The sequence below is a fragment of the Oncorhynchus kisutch genome, unplaced genomic scaffold, assembly GCF_002021735.2.
Source record: "Oncorhynchus kisutch isolate 150728-3 unplaced genomic scaffold, Okis_V2 scaffold4014, whole genome shotgun sequence".
NCBI classification, from domain to species: Eukaryota; Metazoa; Chordata; class Actinopteri; order Salmoniformes; family Salmonidae; genus Oncorhynchus; species Oncorhynchus kisutch.
This window is the reverse complement of record NW_022265959.1, coordinates 205,997-222,682: the sequence shown is the minus strand read 5'-3', so window position 1 is coordinate 222,682 and position 16,686 is coordinate 205,997. Positions and strand designations below refer to the sequence as shown.

Sequence of the window (16,686 nt, the reverse complement as noted above, 5' to 3'; positions counted from 1 at the left end):
ACCTAGAACAAGCATCTCTGTTTTGTCCGAGTTTAAAAGTAGAACGTTTGCAGCCATCCACTTCCTTATGTCTGAAACACATGCTTCAAGCAAGGGCAATTTTGGGGCTTCACCATGTTTCATTGAAATGTACAGCTGTGTGTCATCCGCATAGCAGTGAAAGTTAACATTATGTTTTCGAATACCATCCCCAAGAGGTAAAATATATAGTGAAAACAATAGTGGTCCCAAAACGGAACCTTGAGGAACACCGAAATTTACAGTTGATTTGTCAGAGGACAAACCATTCACAGAGACAAACTGATATCTTTCCGACAGATAAGATCTAAACCAGGCCAGAACTTGTAGACCAATTTGGGTTTCCAATCTCTCCAAAAGAATATGGTGATCGATGGTATCAAAAGCAGCACAAAGGTCTAGGGGCACTGATGAATTGTAGGGTGGTGGGGTACTGTTGTGTTTTAGGGTGGTGGGGTACTGTTGTATTGTAGGGTGGTGGGGTACTGCTGTGTTGTAGAGTGGTGGGTACTGCATTATGATGTTGTGTAGGGTGGTGGGGTACTGTTGTGTTGTAGGGTGGTGGGGTACTGTTGTGTTGTAGGGTGGTGGGGTACTGTTGTGTTGTAGGGTGGTGGGTACTGCCTTATGATGTCCTGTACGGTGGTGGGGTACTGTTGTGTTGTAGGGTGGTGGGGTACTGTTGTATTGTAGGGTGGTGGGGTACTGTTGTATTGTAGGGTGGTGGGGTACTGTTGTATTGTAGGGTGGTGGGGTACTGCTGTGTTGTAGAGTGGTGGGTACTGCATTATGATGTTGTGTAGGGTGGGTGGGGTACTGTTGTATTGTAGGGTGGTGGGGTACTGTTGTGTTGTAGGGTGGTGGGGTAATGTTGTATTGTAGGGTGGTGGGGTACTGTTGTTTTGTAGGGTGGTGGGGTACTGTTGTGTTGTAGGGTGGTGGGGTACTGTTGTATTGTAGGGTGGTGGGGTACTGTTGTGTTGTAGGGTGGTGGGGTAATGTTGTATTGTAGGGTGGTGGGGTACTGTTGTTTTGTAGGGTGGTGGGGTACTGTTGTGTTGTAGGGTGGTGGGGTACTGTTGTATTGTAGGGTGGTTGGGTTTCCAATCTCTCCAAAAGAATATGGTGATCGATGGTATCAAAAGCAGCACTAAGGTCTAGGAGCACGAGGACAGATGCAGAGCCTCGGTCCGATGCCATTAAAATGTAATTTACCACCTTCACAAGTGCCGTCTCAGTGCTATGATGGGGTCTAAAACCAGACTGAAGCATTTGGTACTGTTGGGTACTGTTGTGTTGTAGGGTGGTGGGGTACTGTTGTGTTGTAGGGTGGTGGGGTACTGTTGTGTTGTAGGGTGGGTGGGGTACTGTTGTATTGTAGGGTGTTGGGGTACTGTTGTGTTTTAAGGTGGTGGGGTACTGTTGTGTTGTAGGGTGGTGGGTACTGCCTTATGATGTCCTGTAGGGTAGTGGGGTACTGTTGTATTGTAGGGTGGTGGGGTACTGTTGTATTGTAGGGTGGTGGGGTACTGTTGTATTGTAGGGTGGTGGGGTACTGTTGTGTTGTAGGGTGGTGGGGTACTGTTGTGTTGTAGGGTGGTGGGGTACTGTTGTGTTTTAGGGTGGTGGGGTACTGTTGTATTGTAGGGTGGTGGGGTACTGTTGTGTTGTAGGGTGGTGGGGTACTGTTGTATTGTAGGGTGGTGGGGTACTGCTGTGTTGTAGTGGTGGGTACTGCATTATGATGTTGTGTAGGGTGGTGGGGTACTGTTGTGTTGTAGGGTGGTGGGGTACTGTTGTGTTGTAGGGTGGTGGGGTACTGTTGTGTTGTAGGGTGGTGGGGTACTGTTGTGTTGTAGGGTGGTGGGGTACTGTTGTGTTGTAGGGTGGTGGGTACTGCCTTATGATGTCCTGTACGGTGGTGGGGTACTGTTGTGTTGTAGGGTGGTGGGGTACTGTTGTATTGTAGGGTGGTGGGGTACTGTTGTATTGTAGGGTGGTGGGGTACTGTTGTATTGTAGGGTGGTGGGGTACTGTTGTATTGTAGGGTGGTGGGGTACTGCTGTGTTGTAGAGTGGTGGGTACTGCATTATGATGTTGTGTAGGGTGGTGGGGTACTGTTGTATTGTAGGGTGGTGGGGTACTGTTGTATTGTAGGGTGGTGGGGTAATGTTGTATTGTAGGGTGGTGGGGTACTGTTGTTTTGTAGGGTGGTGGGGTACTGTTGTGTTGTAGGGTGGTGTACTGTTGTATTGTAGGGTGGTGGGGTACTGTTGTGTTGTAGGGTGGTGGGGTAATGTTGTATTGTAGGGTGGTGGGGTACTGTTGTTTTGTAGGGTGGTGGGGTACTGTTGTGTTGTAGGGTGGTGGGGTACTGTTGTATTGTAGGGTGGTGGGGTACTGTTGTATTGTAGGGTGGTGGGGTACTGTTGTTTTGTAGGTTGGTGGGGTACTGTTGTGTTGTAGGGTGGTGGGGTACTGTTGTATTGTAGGGTGGTGGGGTACTGCTGTGTTGTAGGGTGGTGGGTACTGTTGTATTGTAGGGTGGTGGGGTACTGTTGTTTTGTAGGTTGGTGGGGTACTGTTGTTTTGTAGGTTGGTGGGGTACTGTTGTGTTGTAGGGTGGTGGGGTACTGTTGTATTGTAGGGTGGTGGGGTACTGCTGTGTTGTAGGGTGGTGGGTACTGCATTATGATGTCATGTAGGGTGGTGGGTACTGTTGTGTTGTAGGGTGGTGGGTACTGTTGTATTGTAGGGTGGTGGGGTACTGTTTGTGTTGTAGGGTGGTGGGGTACTGTTGTATTGTAGGGTGGTGGGGTACTGTTGTGTTGTAGGGTGGCGGGGTACTGTTGTATTGTAGGGTGGTGGGGTACTGTTGTGTTGTAGGGTGGGTGGGTACTGTTGTGTTGTAGGGTGGTGGGGTACTGTTGTGTTGTAGGGTGGTGGGGTACTGTTGTGTTGTAGGGTGGTGGGGTACTGTTGTGTTGTAGGGTGGTGGGGTACTGTTGTGTTTTAGGGTGGTGGGGTACTGTTGTGTTGTAGGGTGGTGGGGTACTGTTGTGTTGTAGGGTGGTGGGGTACTGTTGTGTTGTAGGGTGGTGGGGTACTGTTGTGTTGTAGGGTGATGGGGTACTGTTGTGTTGTAGGGTGGTGGGGTACTGTTGTATTATAGGGTGGTGGGTACTGTTATGTTGTAGGGCAGTGAGGTAGTGTTGTGTAGTAGGTGGTGGGGTACTGTTGTATTGTAGGGTGGTGGGGTACTGTTGTATTATAGGGTGGTGGGTACTGTTATGTTGTAGGGCAGTGAGGTAGTGTTGTGTAGTAGGTGGTGGGGTACTGTTGTATTGTAGGGTGGTGGGGTACTGTTGTATTATAGGGTGGTGGGTACTGTTATGTTGTAGGGCAGTGAGGTAGTGTTGTGTAGTAGGTGGTGGGGTACTGTTGTATTGTAGGGTGGTGGGGTACTGTTGTATTATAGGGTGGTGGGTACTGTTATGTTGTAGGGCAGTGAGGAAGTGTTGTGTAGTAGGTGGTGGGGTACTGTTGTATTGTAGGGTGGTGGGGTACTGTTGTATTATAGGGTGGTGGGTACTGTTATGTTGTAGGGCAGTGAGGTAGTGTTGTGTAGTAGGGTGGTGGGGTACTGTTGTATTATAGGGTGGTGGGGTACTGTTGTATTATAGGGTGGTGGGTACTGTTATGTTGTAGGGCAGTGAGGTAGTGTTGTGTAGTAGGTGGTGGGGTACTGTTCTATTATAGGGTGGTGGGGTACTGTTGTATTGTAGGGTGGTGGGGTACTGTTGTATTATAGGGTGGTGGGTACTGTTATGTTGTAGGGCAGTGAGGAAGTGTTGTGTAGTAGGTGGTGGGGTACTGTTGTATTGTAGGGTGGTGGGGTACTGTTGTATTATAGGGTGGTGGGTACTGTTATGTTGTAGGGCAGTGAGGAGGTGTTGTGTAGTAGGGTGGTGGGGTACTGTTGTATTATAGGGTGGTGGGTACTGTTATGTTGTAGGGCAGTGAGGTAGTGTTGTGTAGTAGGTGGTGGGGTACTGTTGTATTATAGGGTGGTGGGGTACTGTTGTATTGTAGGGTGGTGGGGTACTGTTGTATTATAGGGTGGTGGGTACTGTTATGTTGTAGGGCAGTGAGGAAGTGGTGTGTAGTAGGGTGGTGGGGTACTGTTGTATTGTAGGGTGGTGGGGTACTGTTGTATTATAGGGTGGTGGGTACTGTTATGTTGTAGGGCAGTGAGGTAGTGTTGTGTAGTAGGGTGGTGGGGTACTGTTGTATTATAGGGTGGTGGGTACTGTTATGTTGTAGGGCAGTGAGGTAGTGTTGTGTAGTAGGTGGTGGGGTACTGTTGTATTATAGGGTGGTGGGGTACTGTTGTATTATAGGGTGGTGGGTACTGTTATGTTGTAGGGCAGTGAGGAAGTGTTGTGTAGTAGGGTGGTGGGGTACTGTTGTATTGTAGGGTGGTGGGGTACTGTTGTATTATAGGGTGGTGGGTACTGTTATGTTGTAGGGCAGTGAGGTAGTGTTGTGTTGTAGGGCAGTGAGGTAGTGTTGTATTGTAGGGTGGTGGGTACTGTTATGTTGTAGGGCAGTGAGGTAGTGTTGTATTGTAGGGTGGTGGGGTACTGTTGTATTATAGGGTGGTGGGTACTGTTATGTTGTAGGGCAGTGAGGTACTGTTGTGTAGTAGGTGGTGGGGTACTGTAATATTTATCTTTAAAAAAATGCTAGAATATGACTGAATGCCTGGTAGCTTGGTAGTTGAGTTGTGTGGTAGCTAGATAGGACATGACTGAATGCCTGGTAGCTTGGTAGTTGAGTTGTGTGGTAGCTAGGTAGCTGGTAGTTGCGTTGTGTGGTAGCTAGATAGGACATGACTGAATGCCTGGTAGCTTGGTAGTTGAGTTGTGTGGTAGCTAGGTAGCTGGTAGTTGCGTTGTGTGGTAGCTAGATAGGACATGACTGAATGCCTGGTAGCTTGGTAGTTGAGTTGTGTGGTAGCTAGGTAGCTGGTAGTTGCGTTGTGTGGTAGCTAGATAGGACATGACTGAATGCCTGGTAGCTTGGTAGTTGAGTTGTGTGGTAGCTAGGTAGCTGGTAGTTGCGTTGTGTGGTAGCTAGATAGGACATGACTGAATGCCTGGTAGCTTGGTAGTTGAGTTGTGTGGTAGCTAGGTAGCTGGTAGTTGCGTTGTGTGGTAGCTAGATAGGACATGACTGAATGCCTGGTAGCTTGGTAGTTGAGTTGTGTGGTAGCTAGGTAGCTGGTAGTTGCGTTGTGTGGTAGCTAGATAGGACATGACTGAATGCCTGGTAGCTTGGTAGTTGAGTTGTGTGGTAGCTAGGTAGCTGGTAGTTGCGTTGTGTGGTAGCTAGATAGGACATGACTGAATGCCTGGTAGCTTGGTAGTTGAGTTGTGTGGTAGCTAGGTAGCTGGTAGTTGCGTTGTGTGGTAGCTAGATAGGACATGAGTGAATGCTTGGTAGCTTGGTAGTTGAGTTGTGTGGTAGGTAGGTAGCTGGTAGTTGCGTTGTGTGGTAGCTAGATAGGACATGAGTGAATGCCTGGTAGCTTGGTAGTTGAGTTGTGTGGTAGCTAGGTAGCTGGTAGTTGCGTTGTGTGGTAGCTAGATAGGACATGAGTGAATGCTTGGTAGCTTGGTAGTTGAGTTGTGTGGTAGCTAGGTAGCTGGTAGTTGCGTTGTGTGGTAGCTAGATAGGACATGAGTGAATGCTTGGTAGCTTGGTAGTTGAGTTGTGTGGTAGCTAGGTAGCTGGTAGTTGCGTTGTGTGGTAGCTAGATAGGACATGAGTGAATGCTTGGTAGCTTGGTAGTTGAGTTGTGTGGTAGCTAGGTAGCTGGTAGTTGCGTTGTGTGGTAGCTAGATAGGACATGAGTGAATGCTTGGTAGCTTGGTAGTTGAGTTGTGTGGTAGCTAGGTAGCTGGTAGTTGCGTTGTGTGGTAGCTAGATAGGACATGAGTGAATGCTTGGTAGCTTGGTGGTTGGGTTGTGTGGTAGCTAGGTAGCTGGTAGTTGCGTTGTGTGGTAGCTAGATAGGACATGACTGAATGCCTGGTAGCTTGGTAGTTGAGTTGTGTGGTAGCTAGGTAGCTGGTAGTTGCGTTGTGTGGTAGCTAGATAGGACATGACTGAATGCCTGGTAGCTTGGTAGTTGAGTTGTGTGGTAGCTAGGTAGCTGGTAGTTGCGTTGTGTGGTAGCTAGATAGGACATGACTGAATGCCTGGTAGCTTGGTAGTTGAGTTGTGTGGTAGCTAGGTAGCTGGTAGTTGCGTTGTGTGGTAGCTAGATAGGACATGAGTGAATGCTTGGTAGCTTGGTAGTTGAGTTGTGTGGTAGCTAGGTAGCTGGTAGTTGCGTTGTGTGGTAGCTAGATAGGACATGAGTGAATGCCTGGTAGCTTGGTAGTTGAGTTGTGTGGTAGCTAGGTAGCTGGTAGTTGCGTTGTGTGGTAGCTAGATAGGACATGACTGAATGCTTGGTAGCTTGGTAGTTGAGTTGTGTGGTAGCTAGGTAGCTGGTAGTTGCGTTGTGTGGTAGCTAGATAGGACATGAGTGAATGCTTGGTAGCTTGGTAGTTGAGTTGTGTGGTAGCTAGGTAGCTGGTAGTTGCGTTGTGTGGTAGCTAGATAGGACATGAGTGAATGCTTGGTAGCTTGGTAGTTGAGTTGTGTGGTAGCTAGGTAGCTGGTAGTTGCGTTGTGTGGTAGCTAGATAGGACATGAGTGAATGCTTGGTAGCTTGGTAGTTGAGTTGTGTGGTAGCTAGGTAGCTGGTAGTTGCGTTGTGTGGTAGCTAGATAGGACATGAGTGAATGCTTGGTAGCTTGGTGGTTGGGTTGTGTGGTAGCTAGGTAGCTGGTGGTTGGGTTGTGTGGTAGCTAGGTAGCTGGTAGTTGCGTTGTGTGGTAGCTAGATAGGACATGAGTGAATGCTCTGTAGCTTGGTGGTTGGGTTGTGTGGTAGCTAAGTAGCAGATAGCCTGGTAGCTTGGTAGTTGGGCTGTGTGGTAGCTAGGTAGAACATGAGTGAATGCTTGGTAGTTGGGTTGTGTGGTAGTTAGGTAGCTGGTAGCTGGGTTGTGTGGTAGCTAGATAGGACATGAGTGAATGCTTGGTAGCTTGGTGGTTGGGTTGTGTGGTAGCTAAGTAGCAGATTGCCTGGTAGTTGGGCTGTGTGGTAGCTAGGTAGCAGATAGCCGGGTAGCTTGGTGGTTGGGTTGTGTGGTAGCTAGGTGACAGGCAGGCATGTAGACAGACAGACTATGACAGACATAGTCAGACAAACTGTAAAAGTATCAATTGAGGTAAATCATGCTGTGTTTATTGTATGGTGAGAGAAACTCTTCAGAAACAACACCAATACATGATATCAGGTGTTTAAAAATGGACATATTGGTCCCACAGCTTTCACCAGCAACAGGAGCATGTTTAGGACCATCAGGAATGTAGAGGGTAGAAACATCTCAATCCAACAGCCAAGACACACAATATTACACATTCAGTGTGAAAGGTAGACATTGTATATATATATAACATGTAATACATCAAATAATATATACAGTGTTAAAGCTTTTCACCCTCTATACTGAATATGATGGGAATGAGGATATGAGAAATGTTGAGGGTCTTGAATGTTTACATGATACTGAATATGATGGGAATGAGGATATGAGAAATGTTGAGGGTCTTGAATGTTTACATGATACTGAATATGATGGGAATGAGGAAATGAGAAATGTTGAGGGTCTTGAATGTTTACATGATACTGAATATGATGGGAATGAGGATATGAGAAATGTTGAGGGTCTTGAATGTTTACATGATACTGAATATGATGGGAATGAGGATATGAGAAATGTTGAGGGTCTTGAATGTTTACATGATACTGAATATGATGGGAATGAGGATATGAGAAATGTTGAGGGTCTTGAATGTTTACATGATACTGAATATGATGGGAATGAGGAAATGAGAAATGTTGAGGGTCTTGAATGTTTACATGATACTGAATATGATGGGAATGAGGAAATGAGAAATGTTGAGGGTCTTGAATGTTTACATGATACTGAATATGATGGGAATGAGGATATGAGAAATGTTGAGGGTCTTGAATGTTTACATGATACTTAATATGATGGGAATGAGGATATGAGAAATGTTGAGGGTCTTGAATGTTTACATGATACTGAATATGATGGGAATGAGGATATGAGAAATGTTGAGGGTCTTGAATGTTTACATGATACTGAATATGATGGGAATGAGGATATGAGAAATGTTGAGGGTCTTGAATGTTTACATGATACTGAATATGATGGGAATGAGGATATGAGAAATGTTGAGGGTCTTGAATGTTTACATGATACTGAATATGTTGGGAATGAGGATATGAGAAATGTTGAGGGTCTTGAATGTTTACATGATACTGAATATGATGGGAATGAGGATATGAGAAATGTTGAGGGTCTTGAATGTTTACATGATACTGAATATGATGGGAATGAGGAAATGAGAAATGTTGAGGGTCTTGAATGTTTACATGATACTGAATATGATGGGAATGAGGATATGAGAAATGTTGAGGGTCTTGAATGTTTACATGATACTGAATATGATGGGAATGAGGATATGAGAAATGTTGAGGGTCTTGAATGTTTACATGATACTGAATATGATGGGAATGAGGAAATGAGAAATGTTGAGGGTCTTGAATGTTTACATGATACTGAATATGATGGGAATGAGGATATGAGAAATGTTGAGGGTCTTGAATGTTTACATGATACTTAATATGATGGGAATGAGGATATGAGAAATGTTGAGGGTCTTGAATGTTTACATGATACTGAATATGATGGGAATGAGGATATGAGAAATGTTGAGGGTCTTGAATGTTTACATGATACTGAATATGATGGGAATGAGGATATGAGAAATGTTGAGGGTCTTGAATGTTTACATGATACTGAATATGATGGGAATGAGGATATGAGAAATGTTGAGGGTCTTGAATGTTTACATGATACTGAATATGATGGGAATGAGGAAATGAGAAATGTTGAGGGTCTTGAATGTTTACATGATACTGAATATGATGGGAATGAGGATATGAGAAATGTTGAGGGTCTTGAATGTTTACATGATACTTAATATGATGGGAATGAGGAAATGAGAAATGTTGAGGGTCTTGAATGTTTACAGGATACTGCTGATATGAGGGGGGGGGTTGTCCACTGAGGACCAAGTAGCATCTCAATATGGTGCATTCTAAAAAGAAAGTCAAATCTTCTTTCTGTAAAAACACATTTCAACCTGATCCGGATTTACAATAAAAAATAACGGTAGAATCAGAATGACAGATTTCTATTGACGAGTTAAAGCAGATTTTGATTCATTCAGACATTAGATTCTATTGATGAGTTAAAGCAGATTTTGATTCATTCAGACATTAGATTCTATTGATGAGTTAAAACAGATTTTGATTCATTCAGACATTAGATTCTATTGATGAGTTAAAACAGATTTTGATTCATTCAGACATTAGATTCTATTGATGAGTTAAAACAGATTTTGATTCATTCAGACATTAGATTCTATTGATGAGTTAAAACAGATTTTGATTCATTCAGACATTAGATTCTATTGATGAGTTAAAGCAGATTTTGATTCATTCAGACATTAGATTCTATTGATGAGTTAAAACAGATTTTGATTCATTCAGACATTAGATTCTATTGATGAGTTAAAACAGATTTTGATTCATTCAGACATTAGATTCTATTGATGAGTTAAAACAGATTTTGATTCATTCAGACATTAGATTCTATTGATGAGTTAAAACAGATTTTGATTCATTCAGACATCTCTCTTAAAAATATAAAAAGATAATATTCTGAAACTTTAACAACTACAATTGTAGATACTTAAAACAGAAATACATTTTAAAAAGTCAGAAAAGTAGAGAAGAACAAATCAGGATAAAACTGTTTTTGATTAAATAGTATCTTTCAATAAAACAAAAATAAGTGAACAATATTCTAAAAAGTGTTGAACGAAAGTCAGTGTTGAGGCCATGTTGATGTAGGTGGAAACCACGCTGGTGATCTTTAGCCTACTGGTGATCCAATATCCATGTCTGACTGCTAATAGACACTGAACACATGTAAAGTGTTGGTCCCATATTTCATGAGTTGAAATAAAAGATCCCAGAATTGTTCCGTCCGTACAAAAAGCTTTACCTTCCTCTGTTAGTGAGCATTTCTCCTTTGTCAAGATAATCCACCACCTGCATCCCAGTCATGTGAAATCCATTGATTAGGGCTGAAAGAATTCATTTCAACTGACTGATTTTCTTCTATAAACTGTAAGTCAGTAAAATCTTTGAAATTGTTGCATGTTGCGTTGCCATTTTTGTTCAGTATAGACGCCATGTAGCAGATGCTTTTATCCCAAAAAGACGGAGTTATGCGTGTATACATATGGGTGATCTCAGGAATAGTAGTCACTATCCCGGCACAGCAAGTGCCATGTTCTACAAACTGAGCTACAGAGGACCAGTAACCCAGGAGCAGTTTTCTAACCAATTCTGAACATAGAGGAATATGATCCAGATATGGCCTGCATATCCTTCACTATACGCCCAGTTTCACACAGGGCATAAGTCTGAGGCGGCAACAGTGTGCACATGGCCATGTCTTCCATTGGGGACCATAGATCACTCCTCCATCACCTCCTCTCAATGGTTCTCTTCCTCCTCAGAGGACTCTGGGCGCTCAAAGTCTTCAGCTCGCTGTACTGCACCTACACACAGAGGAATATGGTCAGGTATCATTCATAACAGCAGAGCTGTAGGGCTACAGTGTCTGAGGAGGTCATACTACCAGTTGAGGTCACACAACAGTCACAGTAGCACTCAACTTGTGTTGCAAAATTCTGCTAACTTCCCCGATTGGAGGATTCACACACTTCCTGCTTATTCCCTCCTGAATCCATGAATCTTCCAACAGATTTCCCCCCCAAAACTAGGACTTTTGGGAAAGTTAACAGAATTTTGCAACCCTACTCTCAACTCTGTGGTGACAATAGTCACAGAAGTTATCAACTTTGTGGTGACATTAGTCACAGAAGTTATCAACTCTGTGGTGACAATAGTCACAGAAGTTATCAACTCTGTGGTGACATTAGTCACAGAAGTGATCAACTCTGTGGTGACATTAGTCACAGAAGTGATCAACTCTGTGGTGACATTAGTCACAGAAGTTATCAACTCTGTGGTGACATTAGTCACAGAAGTTATCAACTCTGTGGTGACAATAGTCAAAGAAGTTATCAACACTGTGGTGCCTTCGCCCGGCAACTGAAAGGCACCTGACCCTAACACCTTGTATAATCCACAAGGGCTGTTAGGGAGGAAACATCATAACAGACATTAGACCGGGCTATAATTACACAGGCAACAACCTGTGGGATATTTCAGTAGAAAGCAGTGCTGAAAGACTAGAGGTTTACTGGCATCCTGCATCTGATCTAGAGGTTTACTGGCATCTTGCATCTGATCTAGAGGTTTACTGGCATCCTGAATCTGATTTAGAGGTTTACTGGCTTCCTGAATCTGATCTAGAGGTTTACTGGCATCCTGAATCTGATTTAGAGGTTTACTGGCTTCCTGAATCTGATCTAGAGGTTTACTGGCATCCTGCATCTGATCTAGAGGTTTACTGGCATCTTGCATCTGATCTAGAGGTTTACTGGCATCCTGAATCTGATTTAGAGGTTTACTGGCTTCCTGAATCTGATCTAGAGGTTTACTGGCATCCTGAATCTGATCTAGAGGTTTACTGGCTTCCTGAATCTGATCTAGAGGTTTACTGGCATCCTGCATCTGATTTAGAGGTTTACTGGCTTCCTGAATCTGATCTAGAGGTTTACTGGCATCCTGAATCTGATCTAGAGGTTTACTGGCTTCCTGAATCTGATTTAGAGGTTTACTGGCTTCCTGAATCTGATCTAGAGGTTATAAGCTGAAATACTAGAGGTTTACTGGCTTCCTGATTCTGATTGAGAGGAAATAACCTGAAAAGGATAATTCCACCACTTTTTAAACTCCCATTCACTATGTCCAGCACCACACCCGTGTCTACATATGTGAATAACGACACATTTCTATGTTCTGTAGCTACAAACATAGGAAGAAAAGGTCCTTTAGGTTTGGACTTTTCATGCAGAGTTTCTACATTTACATGTGATGCCTTTCCAGACAGGAAGAGTATTATCCAGCTCCCCGCTAATCTCACAGTCTTCCTAAATCACTGTGTTATCTGTTGAAAAGTGGTGGAATTGCCCTTTAACCTTCTATAGACACGTACCTTGTGAACATCTGAAGGAACTCTCCTCAGGAAATCAAACACCTCATTGTTGTCGATGGCGTACGGGGCCCGTAATTTCTTGGTGAATTTATTAATTCCTGAAAACAGACATTCAGGAGAAGCAAAATAAAACAGTGTGTATAAACCAGTAATCTGGGTGGATCTGATGCAGCTATAATTAAATAATAAAGGAACAGGCTGTCATGTGTATTTACTATCCTATCAGCACGGCATGTATGATACTCTATTGTTTTGGTGTATTCATATGCTGACCTCATAGAATCAATTGACATGGAAAATTGCCAATAGTTCTAGATATCTTACCAAAAGAAAACATGCACTTACCCCAAACTAGAAGGATATATCGTACAGGGATGAAGTATGTCACAACTGTTACTGTCACCAGGATAAGGAAGGCAAGGTTGGAGAGGAACGGTACTGACCAGTTAAAGGTGCTGATGAAGAGAACACAATACATATTCATACTGAGTAGAAATACAATATATATTCATATTGACTAGAAATACAATATATATTCATACTGACTAGAAACACAATACATATTCATATTGACTAGAAACACAATACATATTGAGTAGAAACACAATACATATTCACATTGAGTAGAAACACAATACATATTCATATTGACTAGAAACACAATACATATTCATACTGAGTAGAAATACAATATATATTCATATTGAGTAGAAACACAATACATATTCATATTGACTAGAAACACAATACATATTGAGTAGAAACACAATACATATTCATATTGACTAGAAACACAATACATATTGAGTAGAAACACAATACATATTCACATTGAGTAGAAACACAATACATATTCATATTGACTAGAAACACAATACATATTGAGTAGAAACACAATACATATTCACATTGAGTAGAAACACAATACATATTCATATTGACTAGAAACACAATACATATTCATACTGAGTAGAAATACAATATATATTCATATTGAGTAGAAACACAATACATATTCATATTGACTAGAAACACAATACATATTGAGTAGAAACACAATACATATTCATATTGAGTAGAAACACAATACACATTGAGTAGAAACACAATACACATTCACATTGAGTAGAAACACAATACATATTGAGTAGAAACACAATACACATTCACATTGAGTAGAAACACAATACATATTGAGTAGAAACACACTAAATATTCATATTGAGTAGAAACACTAAATATTCATATTGAGTAGAAACACTAAATATTCATATTGAAGAGAAACATATGTGGATACTACAACAATATTGAGGACTACAAGATATTCAAAGATAATTACATACAGCGGAGAGGTGCAGTGGAATGTGTTGTTTTACAGGGTCAGTCATGGTAGTATGATAGGTGTTGTTTTACAGGGTCAGTCATGGTAGTATGATAGGTGTTGTTTTACAGGGTCAGTCATGGTAGTATGATAGGTGTTGTTTTACAGGGTCAGTCATGGTAGTATGATAGGTGTTGTTTTACAGGGTCAGTCATGGTAGTATGATATGTGCAGTGGAATGTGTTGTTTTACAGGGTCAGTCATGGTAGTATGATAGGTGTTGTTTTACAGGGTCAGTCATGGTAGTATGATAGGTGTTGTTTTACAGGGTCGGTCATGGTAGTATGATAGGTGTTGTTTTACAGGGTCAGTCATGGTAGTATGATAGGTGTTGTTTTACAGGGTCAGTCATGGTAGTATGATAGGTGTTGTTTCACAGGGTCAGTCATGGTAGTATGATAGGTGTTGTTTTACAGGGTCGGTCATGGTAGTATGATAGGTGTTGTTTTACAGGGTCAGTCATGGTAGTATGATAGGTGTTGTTTTACAGGGTCAGTCATGGTAGTATGATAGGTGTTGTTTCACAGGGTCAGTCATGGTAGTATGATAGGTGTTGTTTTACAGGGTCAGTCATGGTAGTATGATAGGTGTTGTTTTACAGGGTCAGTCATGGTAGTATGATAGGTGTTGTTTTACAGGGTCAGTCATGGTAGTATGATAGGTGTTGTTTTACAGGGTCGGTCATGGTAGTATGATAGGTGTTGTTTTACAGGGTCAGTCATGGTAGTATGATAGGTGTTGTTTTACAGGGTCAGTCATGGTAGTATGATAGGTGTTGTTTCACAGGGTCAGTCATGGTAGTATGATAGGTGTTGTTTTACAGGGTCAGTCATGGTAGTATGATAGGTGTTGTTTTACAGGGTCAGTCATGGTAGTATGATAGGTGTTGTTTTACAGGGTCAGTCATGGTAGTATGATAGGTGTTGTTTTACAGGGTCAGTCATGGTCGTATGATAGGTGTTGTTTTACAGGGTCAGTCATGGTAGTATGAGAGGTGCAGTGGAATGTGTTGTTTTACAGGGTCAGACACGGTAGTTCAGCACCAGTGGAGCAAATTAGGTTTAAGTGACTTGCTCAATGGCATATCGACAGATTTTTCACCTTGTCGGCTCTGATGTTCGAACCAACACCCTTTGGGTTACCACCCCAAAGCTCTAACCGCTAGGCTACCTGCCTCCCTAACTAGTGGGTTACCACCCCAAAGTGCTAACCGCTAGGCTACCTGCCTCCCTAACTAGTGGGTTACCACCCCAAAGCGCTAACCGCTAGGCTACCTGCCTCCCTAACTATTGGGTTACCACCCCAAAGCTCTAACCGCTAGGCTACCTGCCTCCCTAACTAGTGGGTTACCACCCCAAAGCTCTAACCGCTAGGCTACCTGCCTCTCTAACTAGTGGGTTACCACCCCAAAGCTCTAACCGCTAGGCTACCTGCCTCCCTAACTAGTGGGTTACCACCCCAAAGCTCTAACCGCTAGGCTACCTGCCTCCCTAACTAGTGGGTTACCACCCCAAAGCTCTAACCGCTAGGCTACCTGCCTCCCTAACTAGTGGGTTACCACCCCAAAGCTCTAACCGCTAGGCTACCTGCCTCCCTAACTAGTGGGTTACCACCCCAAAGCTCTAACCGCTAGGCTACCTGCCTCCCTAACTAGTGGGTTACCACCCCAAAGCTCTAACCGCTAGGCTACCTGCCTCCCTAACTAGTGGGTTACCACCCCAAAGCTCTAACCGCTAGGCTACCTGCCTCCCTAACTAGTGGGTTACCACCCCAAAGCTCTAACCGCTAGGCTACCTGCCTCCCTAACTAGTGGGTTACCACCCCAAAGCTCTAACCGCTAGGCTACCTGCCTCCCTAACTAGTGGGTTACCACCCCAAAGCTCTAACCGCTAGGCTACCTGCCTCCCTAACTAGTGGGTTACCACCCCAAAGCTCTAACCGCTAGGCTACCTGCCTCCCTAACTAGTGGGTTACCACCCCAAAGCTCTAACCGCTAGACTACCTGCCTCCCTAACTAGTGGGTTACCACCCCAAAGCTCTAACCGCTAGGCTACCTGCCTCCCTAACTAGTGGGTTACCACCCCAAAGCTCTAACCGCTAGGCTACCTGCCTCCCTAACTAGTGGGTTACCACCCCAAAGCTCTAACCGCTAGGCTACCTGCCTCCCTAACTAGTGGGTTACCACCCCAAAGCTCTAACCGCTAGGCTACCTGCCTCCCTAACTAGTGGGTTACCACCCCAAAGCTCTAACCGCTAGGCTACCTGCCTCCCTAACTAGTGGGTTACCACCCCAAAGCTCTAACCGCTAGGCTACCTGCCTCCCTAACTAGTGGGTTACCACCCCAAAGCTCTAACCGCTAGGCTACCTGCCTCCCTAACTAGTGGGTTACCACCCCAAAGCTCTAACCGCTAGGCTACCTGCCTCCCTAACTAGTGGGTTACCACCCCAAAGCTCTAACCGCTAGGCTACCTGCCTCCCTAACTAGTGGGTTACCACCCCAAAGCTCTAACCGCTAGGCTACCTGCCTCCCTAACTAGTGGGTTACCACCCCAAAGCTCTAACCGCTAGGCTACCTGCCTCCCTAACTAGTGGGTTACCACCCCAAAGCTCTAACCGCTAGGCTACCTGCCTCCCTAACTAGTGGGTTACCACCCCAAAGCTCTAACCGCTAGGCTACCTGCCTCCCTAACTAGTGGGTTACCACCCCAAAGCTCTAACCGCTAGGCTACCTGCCTCCCTAACTAGTGGGTTACCACCCCAAAGCTCTAACCGCTAGGCTACCTGCCTCCCTAACTAGTGGGTTACCACCCCAAAGCTCTAACCGCTAGGCTACCTGCCTCCCTAACTAGTGGGTTACCACCCCAAAGCTCTAACCGCTAG

At 44.0% G+C, this 16,686-nt stretch overlaps 1 protein-coding gene across 2 annotated transcripts in view; it reads right to left on the bottom strand.

Annotated features, from left to right (window-relative positions):
- Positions 1-10,407: 10,407 nt before the first annotated feature.
- The window catches only part of LOC109886638 (multiple C2 and transmembrane domain-containing protein 2), a 122,607-nt gene continuing 116,328 nt past the window's right edge, over positions 10,408-16,686 (bottom strand). For both annotated transcript variants that reach the window (XM_031821764.1, XM_031821765.1), the window contains 3 exons: positions 12,770-12,879; positions 12,425-12,522; positions 10,408-10,859 (listed from right to left, as the gene is read on the bottom strand). In XM_031821764.1, the coding sequence (XP_031677624.1) occupies positions 10,785-10,859; positions 12,425-12,522; positions 12,770-12,879 (283 nt within the window). In that variant the 3' untranslated portion in view covers positions 10,408-10,784. The remainder of the gene's footprint in view (positions 10,860-12,424; positions 12,523-12,769; positions 12,880-16,686) is intronic.